The sequence below is a fragment of the Eretmochelys imbricata genome, chromosome 5 (genome assembly GCF_965152235.1).
Source record: "Eretmochelys imbricata isolate rEreImb1 chromosome 5, rEreImb1.hap1, whole genome shotgun sequence".
NCBI classification, from domain to species: Eukaryota; Metazoa; Chordata; order Testudines; family Cheloniidae; genus Eretmochelys; species Eretmochelys imbricata.
Genome location: NC_135576.1, coordinates 35,032,116 through 35,047,131, shown reverse-complemented (window position 1 = coordinate 35,047,131; position 15,016 = coordinate 35,032,116). Strand labels below are relative to the sequence as shown.

The following is a 15,016-nucleotide window of genomic DNA, read 5'->3' as shown; positions in this document are numbered from 1 at the left end:
TTTCTCTATTTAACTTGTCTTTATCTCTGTTTTTCAGATAATCGTAGGAGAAGCCCTGTCTGTCTATTATAACCATTTGCACTCGAATTCATTTGTCGGAAATAACTACATAGCCACTATTTACAAAGCCATTGGGACCTTCATTTTTGGTGCAGCAGCGAGCCAGTCCCTGACGGACATTGCCAAGTATTCCATAGGTAGACTACGTCCCCACTTCCTGGCTATATGCCAGCCGGATTGGGCACGAGTTAACTGCAGTTTAGGTTACATTGAAAACTTCCCATGTCAAGGAGACAAAGTAAAAGTTAATGAGGGAAGGTGAGTAACCTACTGTACTTTGGTCTTGATGTTACCTTGTATTGTAAATCCCTGGAGACGAGGGTTTGATGGGTTGATTTCTCCTATTACATGCTCCATGAGTCCATTGGAATGGATTTAGTGATCTAATAGACATACAGTGAACCTTCAAGGCACATGCTCAGGCACTAGACTATCTTCCCTTTATCTCTCCTCCTCTTCCCCTAAACCCAGGGGTGAAAGTAAGGGGGTACGGGCCGGTACGATGTACTGGTAAAAGGTAGCAGCTCGGACCGGCCCGTACCGCTGACTTTAAAGTGCTGGTGCAGCAGTGCTTTAACATCGCTGCCCCTTTTGCGCCCCTGCTGGGTCCCTACCAGCAGGGTTGCCAATGGGGGGCCCAAAAGGGGCAGTGACGACCCAGCTGGGAGGCGCAAAAAGGGCAGCGATGTTAAAAAGCTGCTGTGGTAGCGCTTTAATATCGCTGCCCCTCACCCCTTCCCCCCCCCCCCCCGGCCACTGATGGTGGGGGGGAGAAGGGGCAAAAGAAATAGCTGCCCCAGGGCCACGATTTAAAAGGGCCCGGGGCTCCGGCCACCTCTGCCGCTACTGCGGCTGCGCCGGCCGGAGCCCCAGGCCCTTTTAAATCTCTACTGGAGCCACGGGTGGCGCGGGATGCTGACCCCCAGCCCCACCCCTTCCGCACGAGGCCTCGGTCCTTTCTGGGGGGGCCAGAGTAGTCCCGTACTGGTAAAATCTGCATTTTACTTTCACCCCTCCCTAAACCCATACATTTATTCTTTATAAGCTATAGGAATAGGACTTCAGTTTGCACACAAACGTCTGTCTTCAATTGTGTTTCCTTCATCAATTTTGGGTGACCAGAAATGTGCACCAGCCCTTTAAATTGGCAGTTTTGGGGCAGTCAAATAAGATCCGTTTGGAAAGGAAACTACTGTATATTCTTCCTGAGTGAATAACTAAGTCTGAAAGCTGCCTTCCCAAGCTTTTTGGGGAGGTGGACTTTGAGAAAGGGAGAGAAATTGATTCATATTTAAAATAGAAGAATAAGTTAATCAAAAACAGATGTATCTGTATAAAATATGCAACAGTCAAGAGGATAGTGTTGTGCATTTTGTCCATTATCAAGCCCAAATAACTCTTTTTAACAAACATTTAAACAGTGAAATTAAGAGGTGAAAAGGGAAACAAATTAATAGAAACAGATGTGCTGTGACATGCTTCAAAAGTGACCCGTATTTGTTCCCCCTTCTCCCAGTGTCCTGTAATCTGACATCTGTCTGAGGAATGTCCTCAAAAATAGCAAATAATGTTAAGTGTTGAAATTTTAGACTTAGTTTGTTTGTTCTGAAAAATACTTCAATCCTGGTATTAAAATGGCTCAAACTCCCAGCAAGCCCTTCTTGTTCTATATACTTGGAATGATTGCAGTTAGGGAACTTTACCAACTGACTTCTCTTTTTTTAAAAAACAACAAAAAAAAATCAAAAACCTGGAAACTTTTTTTAATAGGGGAGAATTTCTTCACAGATTGAAGAATTTCTACATCTCTTTAGTTCCATCATTCCACTTCTGCATTAGCCAGCTTTCCCAAAATCTCAGTCCCCTTCAGAGCTCTTATAATACCCATATGGTCCCCTTACAACTGGGGAAAAGTGTAGTGACTTGAATACATTTGGGACTATGTTCTGCCCTTTGACACATGCACCACATCCATTAAAGTCCCTGGAAGCTGTACGTACATTAGATAATAGTACTTGATCCCTGACTTGGAAAATTGTTTTTGTCTATAATAAATTTTTGTTTGTAATAGTATGAACAGCACTTCATTAAATACATAGTCCATAGATAAACCACAGCTTACTCTGTTGAATGAGTTGTAGAGTAGATGACTTTTTTGCTTTATATTCAGGGCTGGTTTTTTTCTGATTGATTATATTGTGGCCAAAGACCATCTTCATTCAGTTTGCTTGAGCTCATTCGGGCCATAATTCTTGGACAGGCTTATCTCCTGTGAGATAACTTTGTTTAGTCCTAATACCCATTCTTAAATGATCACCCCAATATCTCCTTCCAGAAAGGTCGGTTGGTCTGTCTGCGTCCTCCATGACTGCGTACTTCAGGCAGGGAAAAGGCATCAAAATCCCATTTTCATGAAAATCTTTGTCTTTGAAACTCTTTAAGGCTTTGGCTTCTTTTCCAGGAACACTGACTAGACACCTTTTCCAAAGAACTCTGACTTACAGTAGAAGAAGCTTAAACAGCAGGAATAATTTAAAAGGAATTGCCTTTTTCTTTTAATTTTCTGCCCAAGGGTACTTTTTGCGTGTGTGTGTATTTTGTACTTAACTTTGTTATAAAGGTCAATAAAACAGAGGACTAAAAGTGTCTTGAGGTTAAATGGGAGCAGAAGCAAGATTTTGGCAGTATGGTATCTTGTCCACTTTGCTTTAGTTAAATACAAAACCAAAAAATTGCAACAGCCAAAAACTAAGTCTCAAGTTCATATCAAGCAAGGGAAGGGAAGTCATATGTATGTAATGTGTAGGCTCTGCAAGCTCACATTTCTCTAGACCAGTTTTCTCCTTCATATGACCTTCCTCAACTTGAACTATTTGCGTCTATAGTTGTAACATTTGACCATTGTTGCTCAAAATAAGATTTGTTACACGGGACACTTACTTTTGATATTCTGCATCTACACAGAAAAAAATAGATGGGTTGTATTTGAAACTTAGACTTAGAACTCTGGTGTCTTTCCAAGCAGAATGGGGTGGGGAGGAAGATGCACAGACTCTGCCTATTGAAGGAGAATGTACTAAGGGTTTAGTTGCATTCAGCACAGACCAGGGTCTAAATGAAGCTTTGGTATAACTCCCTTGACTTCTTCAGTGGGATTTGCGCAGACAGTGACTGAACTAGCCTCTCCTTTGAGAAATTGCACAAATTGTCAGTCATGCCCTTAGGCATAGGCATTTGTGAGGGCCAATGACCTAAAAATCAGATCCTAACAAGTCATTAAAGCATATGTCTATGCTACAGCAGCTCAGCTATGTGGGCTGCATGTGTGCCACTAACACCACAGTGAAGATGCTTCCATCCATGTGGTTAATCCACCTCTCGAGCAATGGTAGCTAGATTGACAGAAGACTTCTTTTGTCGTCGACCTACTCATGTCTACACAAGTGTAGACCAGGCCTAAGACTTTAGCAGGCAGACTGCAGTTACAAACTCCTGACTTGCACCACATAGAATCATAGAATATCAGGGTTGGAAGGGACCTCAGGAGGTCATCTAGTCCAACCCCTTGCTCAAAGCAGGACCAATCCCCAACTAAATCATCCCAGCCAGGGCTTTGCCAAGCCTGACCTTAAAAATATCTAAGGAAGGAGATTCCACCACCTCCCTAGGTAACGCATTCCAGTGTTTCACCACCCTCCTAGTGAAAGTTCTTCCTAATATCCAACCTAAACCTCCCCAACTGCAACTTGAGACCATTACTCCTTGTCCTGTCATCTGCTACCACTGAGAACAGTCTAGAGCCATCCTCTTTGGAACCCCCTTTCAAGTAATTGAAAGCAGCTATCAAATCCCCCCTCATTCTTCTCTTCCGCAGACTAAACAATCCCAGTTCTCTCAGCCTCTCCTCATAAGTCATGTGTTCCAGTCCCCTAATAATTTTTGTTGCCCTCCACTGGACTCTTTCCAATTTTTCCACATCCTTCTTGTGGTGTGGGGCCCAAAACTGGACACAGTTCTCCAGATGAGGCCTCACCAATGTCGAATAGAGGGGAACGATTACGTCTCTTGATCTGCTGGCAATGCCCCTACTTATACATCCCAAAATGCCATTGGCCTTCTTGGTGATTAGACACACAAACATAGCCATTCAGATTAACAGTGGAAATTTGCTACTGTATGATCTAGCTAAGTGAGTGACAGAAATATGAAGTCTTGGGGCTGTCTGTGCTTGTGAAGTTTGTGGTTGTGGTGTGGGTGGAACCTGAAAGCCTTGGTGTGTGCAAAGGCCAGATACTTCAGACAGCTGAACTGAAAAATGTGTTTTCTTATGGAGCCCAAAATATATTCCAGCTATAAAATACACCTGACGTATATATTTAGTGAGACACTCATTCTAAGCATTTTCCATTTCAAAGTATTCATAACTAGCTTGTTGAAAGATAATGGAAAATAGAGAAGACTAAAAGTTTTTAATAGTGTAATCCATTCAGTATTCCAAGTACTAAGTCTTAGTGACTGTCATAAACATACATAATATCAGAATCCAGTATATTTCTTTTGGACCTCTAGCTGTTTGAGGACATTAGATGTAGTATGTGGATGCAACCAATTGCATCTGCCTTGGTACCTCATACTATTGATCTAACAATGCTCATTAAGTGGAGTTTTAAAGAAAACTTCCTAAAGCTATGCTGTCCATAACTGCCATTATTTTATTCTATTTTTCAGACTTTTTTGCCATATTTTATTAGGCATAAGGGCCCAGTAGGGTTAGAAGTATTGTAAAATGTATAATTTCTCTTTGGGGGGAGAAGGGGAGAGAATAATCTCTGTAGACAAAAACCCATTTATCAAATAGTCTGAATGTCCTTTCACTGACTTTGGATTGTGCCTTTCCAGGACTGAAAAAAGATGTAACTGCATGTTGAAATCTTGTCCATACTTACAGGTCTCTAGAGTTAAAAGTTTAAAAGTCTTTAAAACCACATGGAGTCCCACATCTCCCTTTGGCTTAAACATCTGTTTGTTCTAAAACTCTACTTGAATGCAAACCTTTCCAGGAAGCTAATACAGTGTACAAGTCTAATAATACAGATCTATCCAATGGAGTCTTTATTTACAAAGTATGTGTGTATTTTTAGCATATTTAAAACAACAATATTGTTTCTCTTGCATAGAAAACTTAGTTCTCTAGCTCTTCTACTTTAAAAAAAAAAAAGTAATCGTAGCTTTTTTTTTAGTGTTTTACAGTTCTGACATTCAATAAATAGAACTAATAAAACCAAAAGTTGTACTTCGTCCCCTTCTAGTTACAAAAACTTAAAAAAAAAAAAAAGCGTTTTTGACTGAAGCATCTAATGTGCAAATTTTTCACAACATACACAAATTATACGTATTGTGCGTATGCACACCATTGTATTCATGCTTGTATGTGTCTAGATACTGTACTGACATAGGAATAAGGAAATAAGAGTGGAAGCTCTTTTTCGGACTGTAATTGTCTTAGCCACTATTTTTGGCATAAAATGTTGGTTTCACTAGAGTGAAAAAGGCATAATGGAGTGATCATTTATAGCTTACATTCTGCTCTGTGCAGCCTCAAAATCAGCAGCAAAATTCCCATTGAACTCCAGTTGGGTCAGGATTTTATCCATGGTGTCTTGACAGGTTCTGCGCAGCCCTGTATTGGATTCCCAGCTACTATTTCTTTTCCATATTTCATAGATTTAATGGTCTCAATCTTCAAGAATACATAAGGCCTTGTTCTCTGCTTTGGTTAAGGAGCACCCTGATGGGAGGGGTACGAGGTTGCTGTAAATCTCACGTTTGTGCTCCTCCCTCCCTCCCTCTCCTGATCTTGGGGCTGCCAGGTGCACTGCTGGTCCTTAGGTGCACGTTAGAGGCAGTAGTGTAAATTGGACTGCTTTAAATGCAGATGAAGTCCTGGTCAGGGAATCAGTTGTTGTGTGTGGGCTGGGATTGCCCCCTGGCCTCCTATTGATACTGGCAGAAAAGTGAGGGTTATCATAGGAACCTCTCTGCCACCAAAAAGACCCTCTTAGCCAGCAGAAGTACTCATAGGGCTGGATTCTACTTGGAGTGTGGGCACCCTGCACCTGTGAATCTGCCACAAGGCTGTTATAGGACTGTGCAAATTTCACACTGCCTGCCTGTTTCTAAATGCATCCTGTTAAAGCTAGTGGGCCTGAAATACTGTAACTTTATGTTATAAAGGACCCTCCTTGCTCCTCCTGCTGAGGAAGCAGTGCAAAGAGATAACATAAGGAAAAATAAATACTGGTTTAGAAACTTGGCCAGTGCAAATATGAAAAGGTGAAAAGGATCTGGAGGATATGGTAACAAATGAGCAACTGCTGATCTTTTCCAAAAACATGTAAAGGTGGAGAGAATTGGCTGGCAGGGCATATTGCAGTAGAGGGGAGAGTGCTGCTGCTTGACAAGACATGACTGAGATTATTAAAAGGTGGGTAGGATCAGTACTCAGGTGACCCCTAAGACACAGCTCAAGGAATTCTTGAATGTAGCTTAATCCTATCCCATATAGTCCTCAAAAAATTAAGTGGCAGCCTAGTCAGTCCATCCATTTTATAGCAGGGATCCTTATATTGTGTGATTTAGAGGACAGGGATTTTGCCAAAAAAATCCTCCTGTTACTGTTGAATTATGCTCCACAATCTAAACTGTCATTTAAAAAAAATACATCCTTTCTAGCCTTTATGGTATCTGAGGGAATATTCGAACAAACTGAACATAAACCCATGCAGCGATGTTGTCTGGAATCTGCAGCCAACCTAAAATGATCGCTCTGGGAGGTGTGAGCCAGTCTATTCAGCTTTGTAAGGTGTTTTTAGCTCCTAAAATCAAAGATGACAACTTAATGTCAACATGCTGCCATTCCACTCCTAATGACTTGAACAGAAATATCTGTCTAATGTGCTTACCCCAAAATGGCTTCAGATGCAGGGTAGCTTACCGAAAGATCCAGCTGCCAAAATCTCCAACCTCCTCCTGACAACTTCTTCAGTGCTTTTGTGCTGTCAGTGCCAATACGAAATAGGACACTGGAAAGCTGGAGGCTGAGGGTCTTTGCATATGTTTACCAACAGATGGTGAGATTTTCAAAAGTGCTTAAAAGAGTTAAGAGCACAAGACCCACTGTTCTCTTCTCTCCCCACCCGCCACCCTGACCAATGGAACTTGTGTTCTTAATACCTTAGGTGCTTATGAAAATATCCACCCTGCACGCTTGATATGACTTCTACCCTTTTGACTCACTGCATTCCTTTGTTTGCAGGAACTTACTTCAGAACCCTCTTCAGACAGATTTTTGATATTTCAGAAAGCTACATGCAACAGACTCTGGTAAAGCTGTGTGAGGATGAAAGGCAGTGTAGGAATGGTACATCATAGTCCTGCCGTGACTGTAGGGGACCAGACTAGATGATTCTCAAGGTCCTTCCAGTCCTGATTTTTTTTTATTAATAAATGGTGACTTTACAGTGTACTTGATGATAAAAGACAACTCTTAATCAGATTCAAATATTACTGGGGTGGGGGGGAGAGGACTTTTTTTTTCTCCGTGGCCACTCTGACTTGTTTTTGGGGGTGGGGATGGGGGGTGTGTGTGTGTGTGTGTGTGTGTTGTTTTTTTTTTTAAACTGAATTATTGTAGAAATGAAGAACCGGAAGGAACCTTGAGAAGTCGTACAGTCAGTCTCCCTTTCCTTCCCTTCGCTCCCCCCCTCCTTGCTCCTTGATACTGTGGCAGGACCAGGGATACCTAAATCATCCCTGACCGGTGTTTTGTCTAATCAGTTCTTAATCTCTCATGATGTGGGTTCCACAACCTCCCTTGGTAACTTATTCTACAGCGAACTATCATTATAGTTAGCTGTATCTCCTCCAGCCCCCAAATATCTAACCTAAATCTCTTACTGAAGATTAAGTCCATTGGATCTTGTCCTACCTTCAGTGGACATGGAGAACAAATGATCACTGTCCACTTTATAACAGCCCTTTACTCAGTCATCTTTTCTCAAGGCTAAATATGCCCATTTTTTTAACCTTTCCTCATAGGTCAGGTTTTCTATCTTTAATTTTTGGTGCTCTCCTCTGGACTTTCTACAGCTTGTCCACATCTTTCTTTAGGGTGGTACCCAAAACTCTGTGATCTCACCAGGGATGAGTAGAGAGGCCCAATTACCTCCTGTGTCTTGCATATGACACTGCTGCTATTACATCCCAGAATATTAGCCTATTCACAGCTGTACCACATTGTTGGCTCATGTTCAATTTGTGATCTACTGCGACACCCAGATCCATTTCTGTAATACTAGTGCCTAGTCAGTTATTCCCCATTTTGTGTTTGTGTTTAAAAATTTTTTTCCTTCCCAAGTGTAGTTTTTGTAGCCATTTTAATTTTAAAAAAAGCCTTGTTGCTACTTGAACTTTCTCATCTCAACACTTACTAGAAAACTATATATAAAAATGTGCAACTAATTTTAAACCAACTTCATTTTAGCAAAAGAAAGGAAAGTAGATACCTCTGAGTAAAATAAGGAAAAGCTTCAAAGCAAACTGCAGTCATTTTCCTAAAGATAGAAAAGCCACCTTTTTGTAAACTAATCTAGGGAGAGAGAATTTGTCTTTTGGGTGGTGGTTCTGTATATAACAATATTATAATTGTAGTTTGCTTGATATAGAGACTCTTTGTTTTTAAGATGTTTTTTGCTTACTTTCGACTATACTAGTTAAAGATAAATCATTAGAACCGAAAGAAACCCTCAGTTAAGGGGTGAATTCAGCTTGTGACAAACACTGGTCCTTTTTAACAAACACTGTGTCTACATGGATGAGCATGGATGGAGGCAGATTGATGCTTGGTAATGGATCATAGATTTTTTGCAATGGGATGGGATGAGTATGTAAAGAAGCAATATTATGCAAATTGACTGCATCTCTGTTGGGGGAATCTATTGCAGGATACCACATTTCGTGTACAGAGGTAACCTTTAAGATCCTATTTGCAGATTGTCAGTCTTTATTCATAAACACTATAGCTAATCCAATCAAATGGTGCAGTTTTAGTGTTAATATTTGGTTCTCACAGAGCACTTTTCTTCAGTAGATCTCAGAGGGCTTTCTATAAATGGTTAGCATCACTGTCTCTGTTTTACAGATGGGAAAACTGAGGCGCAGAGAGGTGAATGACTTGTCCAAAGTCTCAATGTGTTGCTTTTCAGGTAGACAAGAGTAGCTGTTGCAATATGTGGTAGGGACCAGATAGTATTCACCTAGGAGTTCTGAAAGAACTTAAATATGAATTTGCGGAATTACTAACTGTGTGGTATGCAACTTATGCCTTAAAGCAGCCTCTGCACTAGATGACTGGAGGATAGGTAATATATAGTGCCCTACCAAATTCATGACTGTGGAAAAACATATCATGGACCGTGAAATCTAGTCTTTTTGTGTGTTTTTACTCCATACTATACCAATTTCACAGGGGAGACCAGAGATTTTTTTTTTTTTTAAATTTGGGATCCTGACCCAAAATGGAGTTGCAGGGGGGTTGCAAGGTTATTTTAGGGGGGATTGTGGTATTGCCACCCTTATTTCTGTGCTGCTGCCTTCAGAGCTGAGCGGCCAGAGAGTGGCAGCTGCTGACCGAGGGCTCAGTTCTGCAGGCAGCAGCACAAAAGTAAGGGTGGCAATACAATACCATACCATACCAGGCCATCCTTACTTCTGCACTGCTGCTGGCGGCAGCTCTGCCTTCGGAGCTGGGCTGCTGGTCAGCAACGTCTGCTCTTCAGCTGCACAGCTCTGAAGGCAGTGCTGCTGCCTGGTGCAATGCAGAAGTAAGGGTAGTATTACCGCAACCCCCCTCCCCCCCCCCATCACAATAACCTTGTGGACCCCCCCAACCCCCAATTCCTTTTTGGGTCAGGACCTCTACAATTACAACACTGTGAAATTTCAGATTTAATTAGCTGAAATCATGAAATTTATGATTTAAAAAATCCTATGACCGTGAAATTGACCAGAATGGACTGTGAATTTGCTAGGGCCCTAGTAATATAACAGCAATTTTAAAAAAGGCTCCAGAGGTGATCCTGGCAACTACAGGCTTGTAAGCCTAACTTCAGTACCGGGCAAATTGGTTGCAATTATAGTAAAGAACAGAATTGTCAAACACATAGATGAACATGATCTATTGGGAAGAGTCAACATCCCTTTGGTGAGGCATAATTTCCCTTTACAAATCTATTAGAATTCTTTGAGGAGGTCAACTGGCATGTGGACAAGGGTGATCTAGTTGATATAGCGTACTTGGACTTTTAGAAAACCTTTGACAAGGCCTCTTACCAAAGGCTCTTAATGTGAGTAAGCAGTCACGGGATTACAGGGATGTTCTTCTCTTGGATCAGTAACTGATTAAAAAGATAGGAAACAGAGGGTAGGAATAAATGGTCTGCTTTCAGGGTGGAGCGAGGTAGATAGTGGGATCCCCCAAGGATCTGTACTAGGACCTGTGCTGTTCAACATGTTCATAAATGATTTGGAAAAGGGGGTAACCAGTGAAGTGGCAAAGTTTTCAGATGATACAAAACTCAAGATAGTTAAATCCAAAGCTGACTATGAAGAGTTACAAAGGGATCTCACAAAACTGGGTGATGGAGCAACTAAATGGCAGATGAAATTCAGTGATAGATAAGTGCCAAGTAATACATGCTGGGAAAACTATGCTAACTATACGTTCAAAATGATGGGGTCTAAATAGCTGTTATCACTCAACAAAGAAATCTTGGAGTCATCGTGGATAGTTCTTTGAAAACATCGGCTCAATGTGCAGTGGCAGTCAAAAAAGCTAACAATGTTGGGTACCATTAGGAAGAGAATCGCTAATAAGACAGGTTTCAGAGTAACAGCCGTGTTAGTCTGTATTCGCAAAAAGAAAAGGAGTACTTGTGGCACCTTAGAGACTAACCAATTTATTTGAGCATGAGCTTTCGTGAGCTACAGCTCACTTCATCTGATGAAGTGAGCTGTAGCTCACGAAAGCTCATGCTCAAATAAATTGGTTAGTCTCTAAGGTGCCACAAGTACTCCTTTTCTTTTTGCTAATAAGACAAAATATCATAATGATATTTTGATTTAGATAATAGCATAGAGAGTACATTTATAAAGTTTGTGGATGATACCAAGCTGGAAGGGGTTGCAAGTGCTTTGGAGAACAAGATGAAAATTCAAAATGATCAGACCATTTCTCCAGTTTGTCCAGAAGTAAATAAGATTAAATTCAATAAGGACAAATGCAAAGTACTCCACTTAGGAAGGAACAGTCAGTTGCACATCTACAAAATGGGAAATGACTGCCTAGGAAGGAGTACCATGGGATCTGGGTGTCATAGTGAATCACAAGCTAAATGTGAGTCAGTAGTGTAACACTGTTGCAAAATGAGCAAACCTCCTTCTGAGATGTATTAGCCAGAGTATTGTACGTAGGACAAGAGAAGTAATTCTTCTGCTCTGCTCTGTGCTGATTAAGCCTCAACTGGAGTATTGTGTCCAGTTCTGGGCTCCATATTTCAGGAAAGATGTGGACAAATTAGAGGAAGTCTGGCGAATAGCTACAAAAATGATTAAATATTTAGAGGTTTCAGAGTAACAGCCGTGTTAGTCTGTATTCGCAAAAAGAGGAGGAGTACTTGTGGCACCTTAGAGACTAACCAATTTATTTGAGCATAAGCTTTCTTGAGCTACAGCTCACTTCATTGGATGCAGCATCCGATGAAGTGAGCTGTAGCTCACGAAAGCTTATGCTCAAATTGGTTAGTCTCTAAGGTGCCACAAGTCCTCCTTTTCTTTTTGTAAATATTTAGAAAAAATGAGCTATGAGGGAAGATTGAAAAAATTGAGCTTGTTAGTCTAGAGAAGAGAAGACTGAGAGGAGACTTAACAGTTTTAAAGTACATAAAAGGTGGTTACAAGGAGGAGGGTGAAAAATTTGTTCTCCTTAACCTCCGAGGATAGGACAAGAAGCAATGGGCTTAAATTGGGGGAGGGGGGACGGTTTTAGGTTGGACATTAGGAAAAACTTCCTAACTGCCTAACCTGCTCTTAAAAACCTCCAAGGATAGAGATTCCACAACCGCCCTAGGCAGTTTATTCCAGTGCTTAACTAGCCTGACAATCACCTGTCAGGGATGGTCTAGATCAGAGGCTCTCAAACTATGGGAGGAGGTGCAGGAATGTGTCAAGGGAGGTATGAGTTGTGTGCCTGTGTTTTTATTTTATGTATTTATTTGTGTTTGTATGTGTTTTTGGTGGTTGGGGTTTTTTTTTTTTAGTTTTTATAGAGCTCTGGCTGCTAGGGGCTCGTGCAGGAGAGCCGTGTGCACCCGGGAGGCTAGGATAAAGGAGACAGCCACAGCCTGCCACACAGCCACAGCCACTGGGCTCCCCCCACAAAAAATTCCTCACTGGGAGGCAGTGGGGCTCTGGCTGTCAGCCCCAGGTGGCAGCAGCACTGCAGAAGTAATGGTGGCAATGGGGCGCAAGTCTGCAGTGAAAAGTGATGATAAATATCACTTTTCACATTGCCACCCTTACTTTTGTGCTGCTGCTGTCACTGCACTGCCTTCAGAGTTGGGTGGCCAGCCAGCAGCCACTGCTCTCCCTTCTGTCTTCTGAGGTGGGTGGCAGCATATGTACTTGTGAGGGGTGGGGGCATAAATGACTATGGACGCAAAAAGGGGGCGATCAAGTAAGTTTGAAAACCACTGGTCTGGATAATACTTAGTCCTGCCTTGAGTGCAGGGGACTGGACTAGAAGACTGAAAATATCCACCAGTCAAAAATGCAGCACCAGTCAAAAAAGCTAATGTTGGGAATCATTAGGAAAGGGATAGATAAAACAAAAACGTCATTGCCTCTTTAGAAATCCATGGTATGGCCACATCTTGAGTATTGTGTGCTGATCTGGTCACCCCATTTCAAAAAAGATATATTGGAAGTGGAAAAAGTACAGAGAAGAACAAAAATGATTAGGGGTATGGAACAGCTTCTGTATGAGGAGAGATTAATAAGACTGGGACTAGTCAGCGTAGAAAAGAGACTACTAAGGGGGAGTATCTGAGAGGTCTATAAAATCATGAATAGTGCTAAGAAAGTGAATAGGGAAGTGTTATTTAGCCCTTCACATAACACACGAACCAGGAGTCACCAAACAAAATTAATAAGCAACATCTTTAAAACTAACAAAAGGAAGTACTTCTTCCGACAACACACAGTCAACCTGTAGAACTCGTTGGCAGGGGATGTTGTGAAGGCCAAAAGTATAACTGGGTTCAGAAGGTAATTAGGTAAGTTCATGCAGGATATCAGTGGCTCTTAGTGACAATGGTCAGAAATGCAACCACATGCCCTGGGTGTCCTTAAAGCTCCTGATGCCAAAAGCTGGGACTGGATAATGGAATGAATCACTTGAAATTGCCTTGTTCTGTTCATTCCCTTGGAAGCATCGGATGGCTGTTGGAAGACCGACAGGGTACTGGGCTAGTGTAACCTTTCTATGTTCTTATGATGGTGACCAAATAGTGGGGAGTGGAGAGGGACTGATAGTCCCTGCTCCTCTCAGCCTCCTTGGCACTGTCTCTGCCCTTTTCCCTGGGGGGGCAGGGGAGTGGTCCACTTCCAAGTCTGGTCTTCTTTGCTTCTACCTTCCTTTGTCTGAAGACGTCTCCTCCCTGGTCCTCTGTCCTGCCTACCTCCACTTGGCCCTTCTAAGAGTTGGTTCAATACCTTTTCCAAGCTATGTAAGAATTACATGATGGGTTGTGACATCCCCAGTGCACATAATTCCCCATTTCTTACCATTCACTCCTAACACCCACCTGCTGTCCCTTCACACAGTCACTGTCCACTCCATCTGCCCCCCACCAGTCCATTGTACCTTTTGCCACCCTGACCCTCGCTGGGTTGTCCACACACTGTTCTTCTTACTTAACGTCTTCCTCATATCCGAGAGAATAAGTGGGCCAAGGCTTACCAGCAGGAGCTATGAGAGTGGGAGTCTTTATTCCTCTTTTCCCTGGGCCCAGTGGAGGGAGAGTTGCTAGAATTTCTTATAAAACCTCCCATCTGTGTGTACTCTGCTGTACTAACTGGTTAAATGTGCCTTTGAATATATTTTCTTTTCACTAACTTGAGAGTTCATTTATAATTTTAGTAATAAAATAACATGAAACATACCACAATTGAAAGAGTTCATATTTTTCATATACATAGCTTGTATTCAAAACATAATGGGATTGTATAGCTAAGATCAGGATCTGAGCTTGTATTCAAAACACAACGGGGATTGTATAACAGATCAGAATCTGATCCTGAATCTAAATCAATGTGCATATTTCATTGATCTAGACTGGATTTTTGAGGCTGTTTTTTATTTATTTTAAAAAGGCAAAAAAACCCCCACCCCAACTATGGATAAGCACCTCTTCATAATGCCCATTTATATGGAAAAAAACAAACTCTGCCTGGAGTGAGTACTGCCTGGTATCATAGTTACAACATGGCAGTAGCGTTCCTTAGCTAACAGGGTGGGTCAAATGTTGGTGCCCTCTGAGGAGAGGGTAATTGATTTCTGCTGATTCACTTTGTGCGTTGTTCTTTTCTTCTGTATGTAAGGCTGGGTAGGGATAGGCAGAGAGAATTGGAACCAGGCAGAGAGGCTTCACCTGGGGAACCCCAGGAACTGGTTAAGTGATATTTTGTATTTTTGTTGTTGGTAACTCAAGCAAACCCCTGGAGGGGGGTAAATTTGGATTAAATACAGAGTTTGTAGATTCATTTCAGAGCGGGCTAAGAATTCCAACTGCTTAGTCCATCGTTTTATTTATTTCCCAAAAAACAAAAGCCCTCTTCCAGA

The 15,016-nt window shown here is 41.8% G+C and overlaps 1 protein-coding gene across 3 annotated transcripts in view; it reads left to right on the top strand.

Moving 5' to 3' along the window:
* Positions 1-15,016, top strand: part of PLPP1 (phospholipid phosphatase 1) — a 131,798-nt gene that overhangs the window by 58,010 nt on the left and 58,772 nt on the right. For all 3 annotated transcript variants that reach the window (XM_077816852.1, XM_077816851.1, XM_077816853.1), the window contains exon 3: positions 38-318. In XM_077816852.1, coding sequence (XP_077672978.1) covers positions 38-318 — 281 coding nt within the window. The remainder of the gene's footprint in view (positions 1-37; positions 319-15,016) is intronic.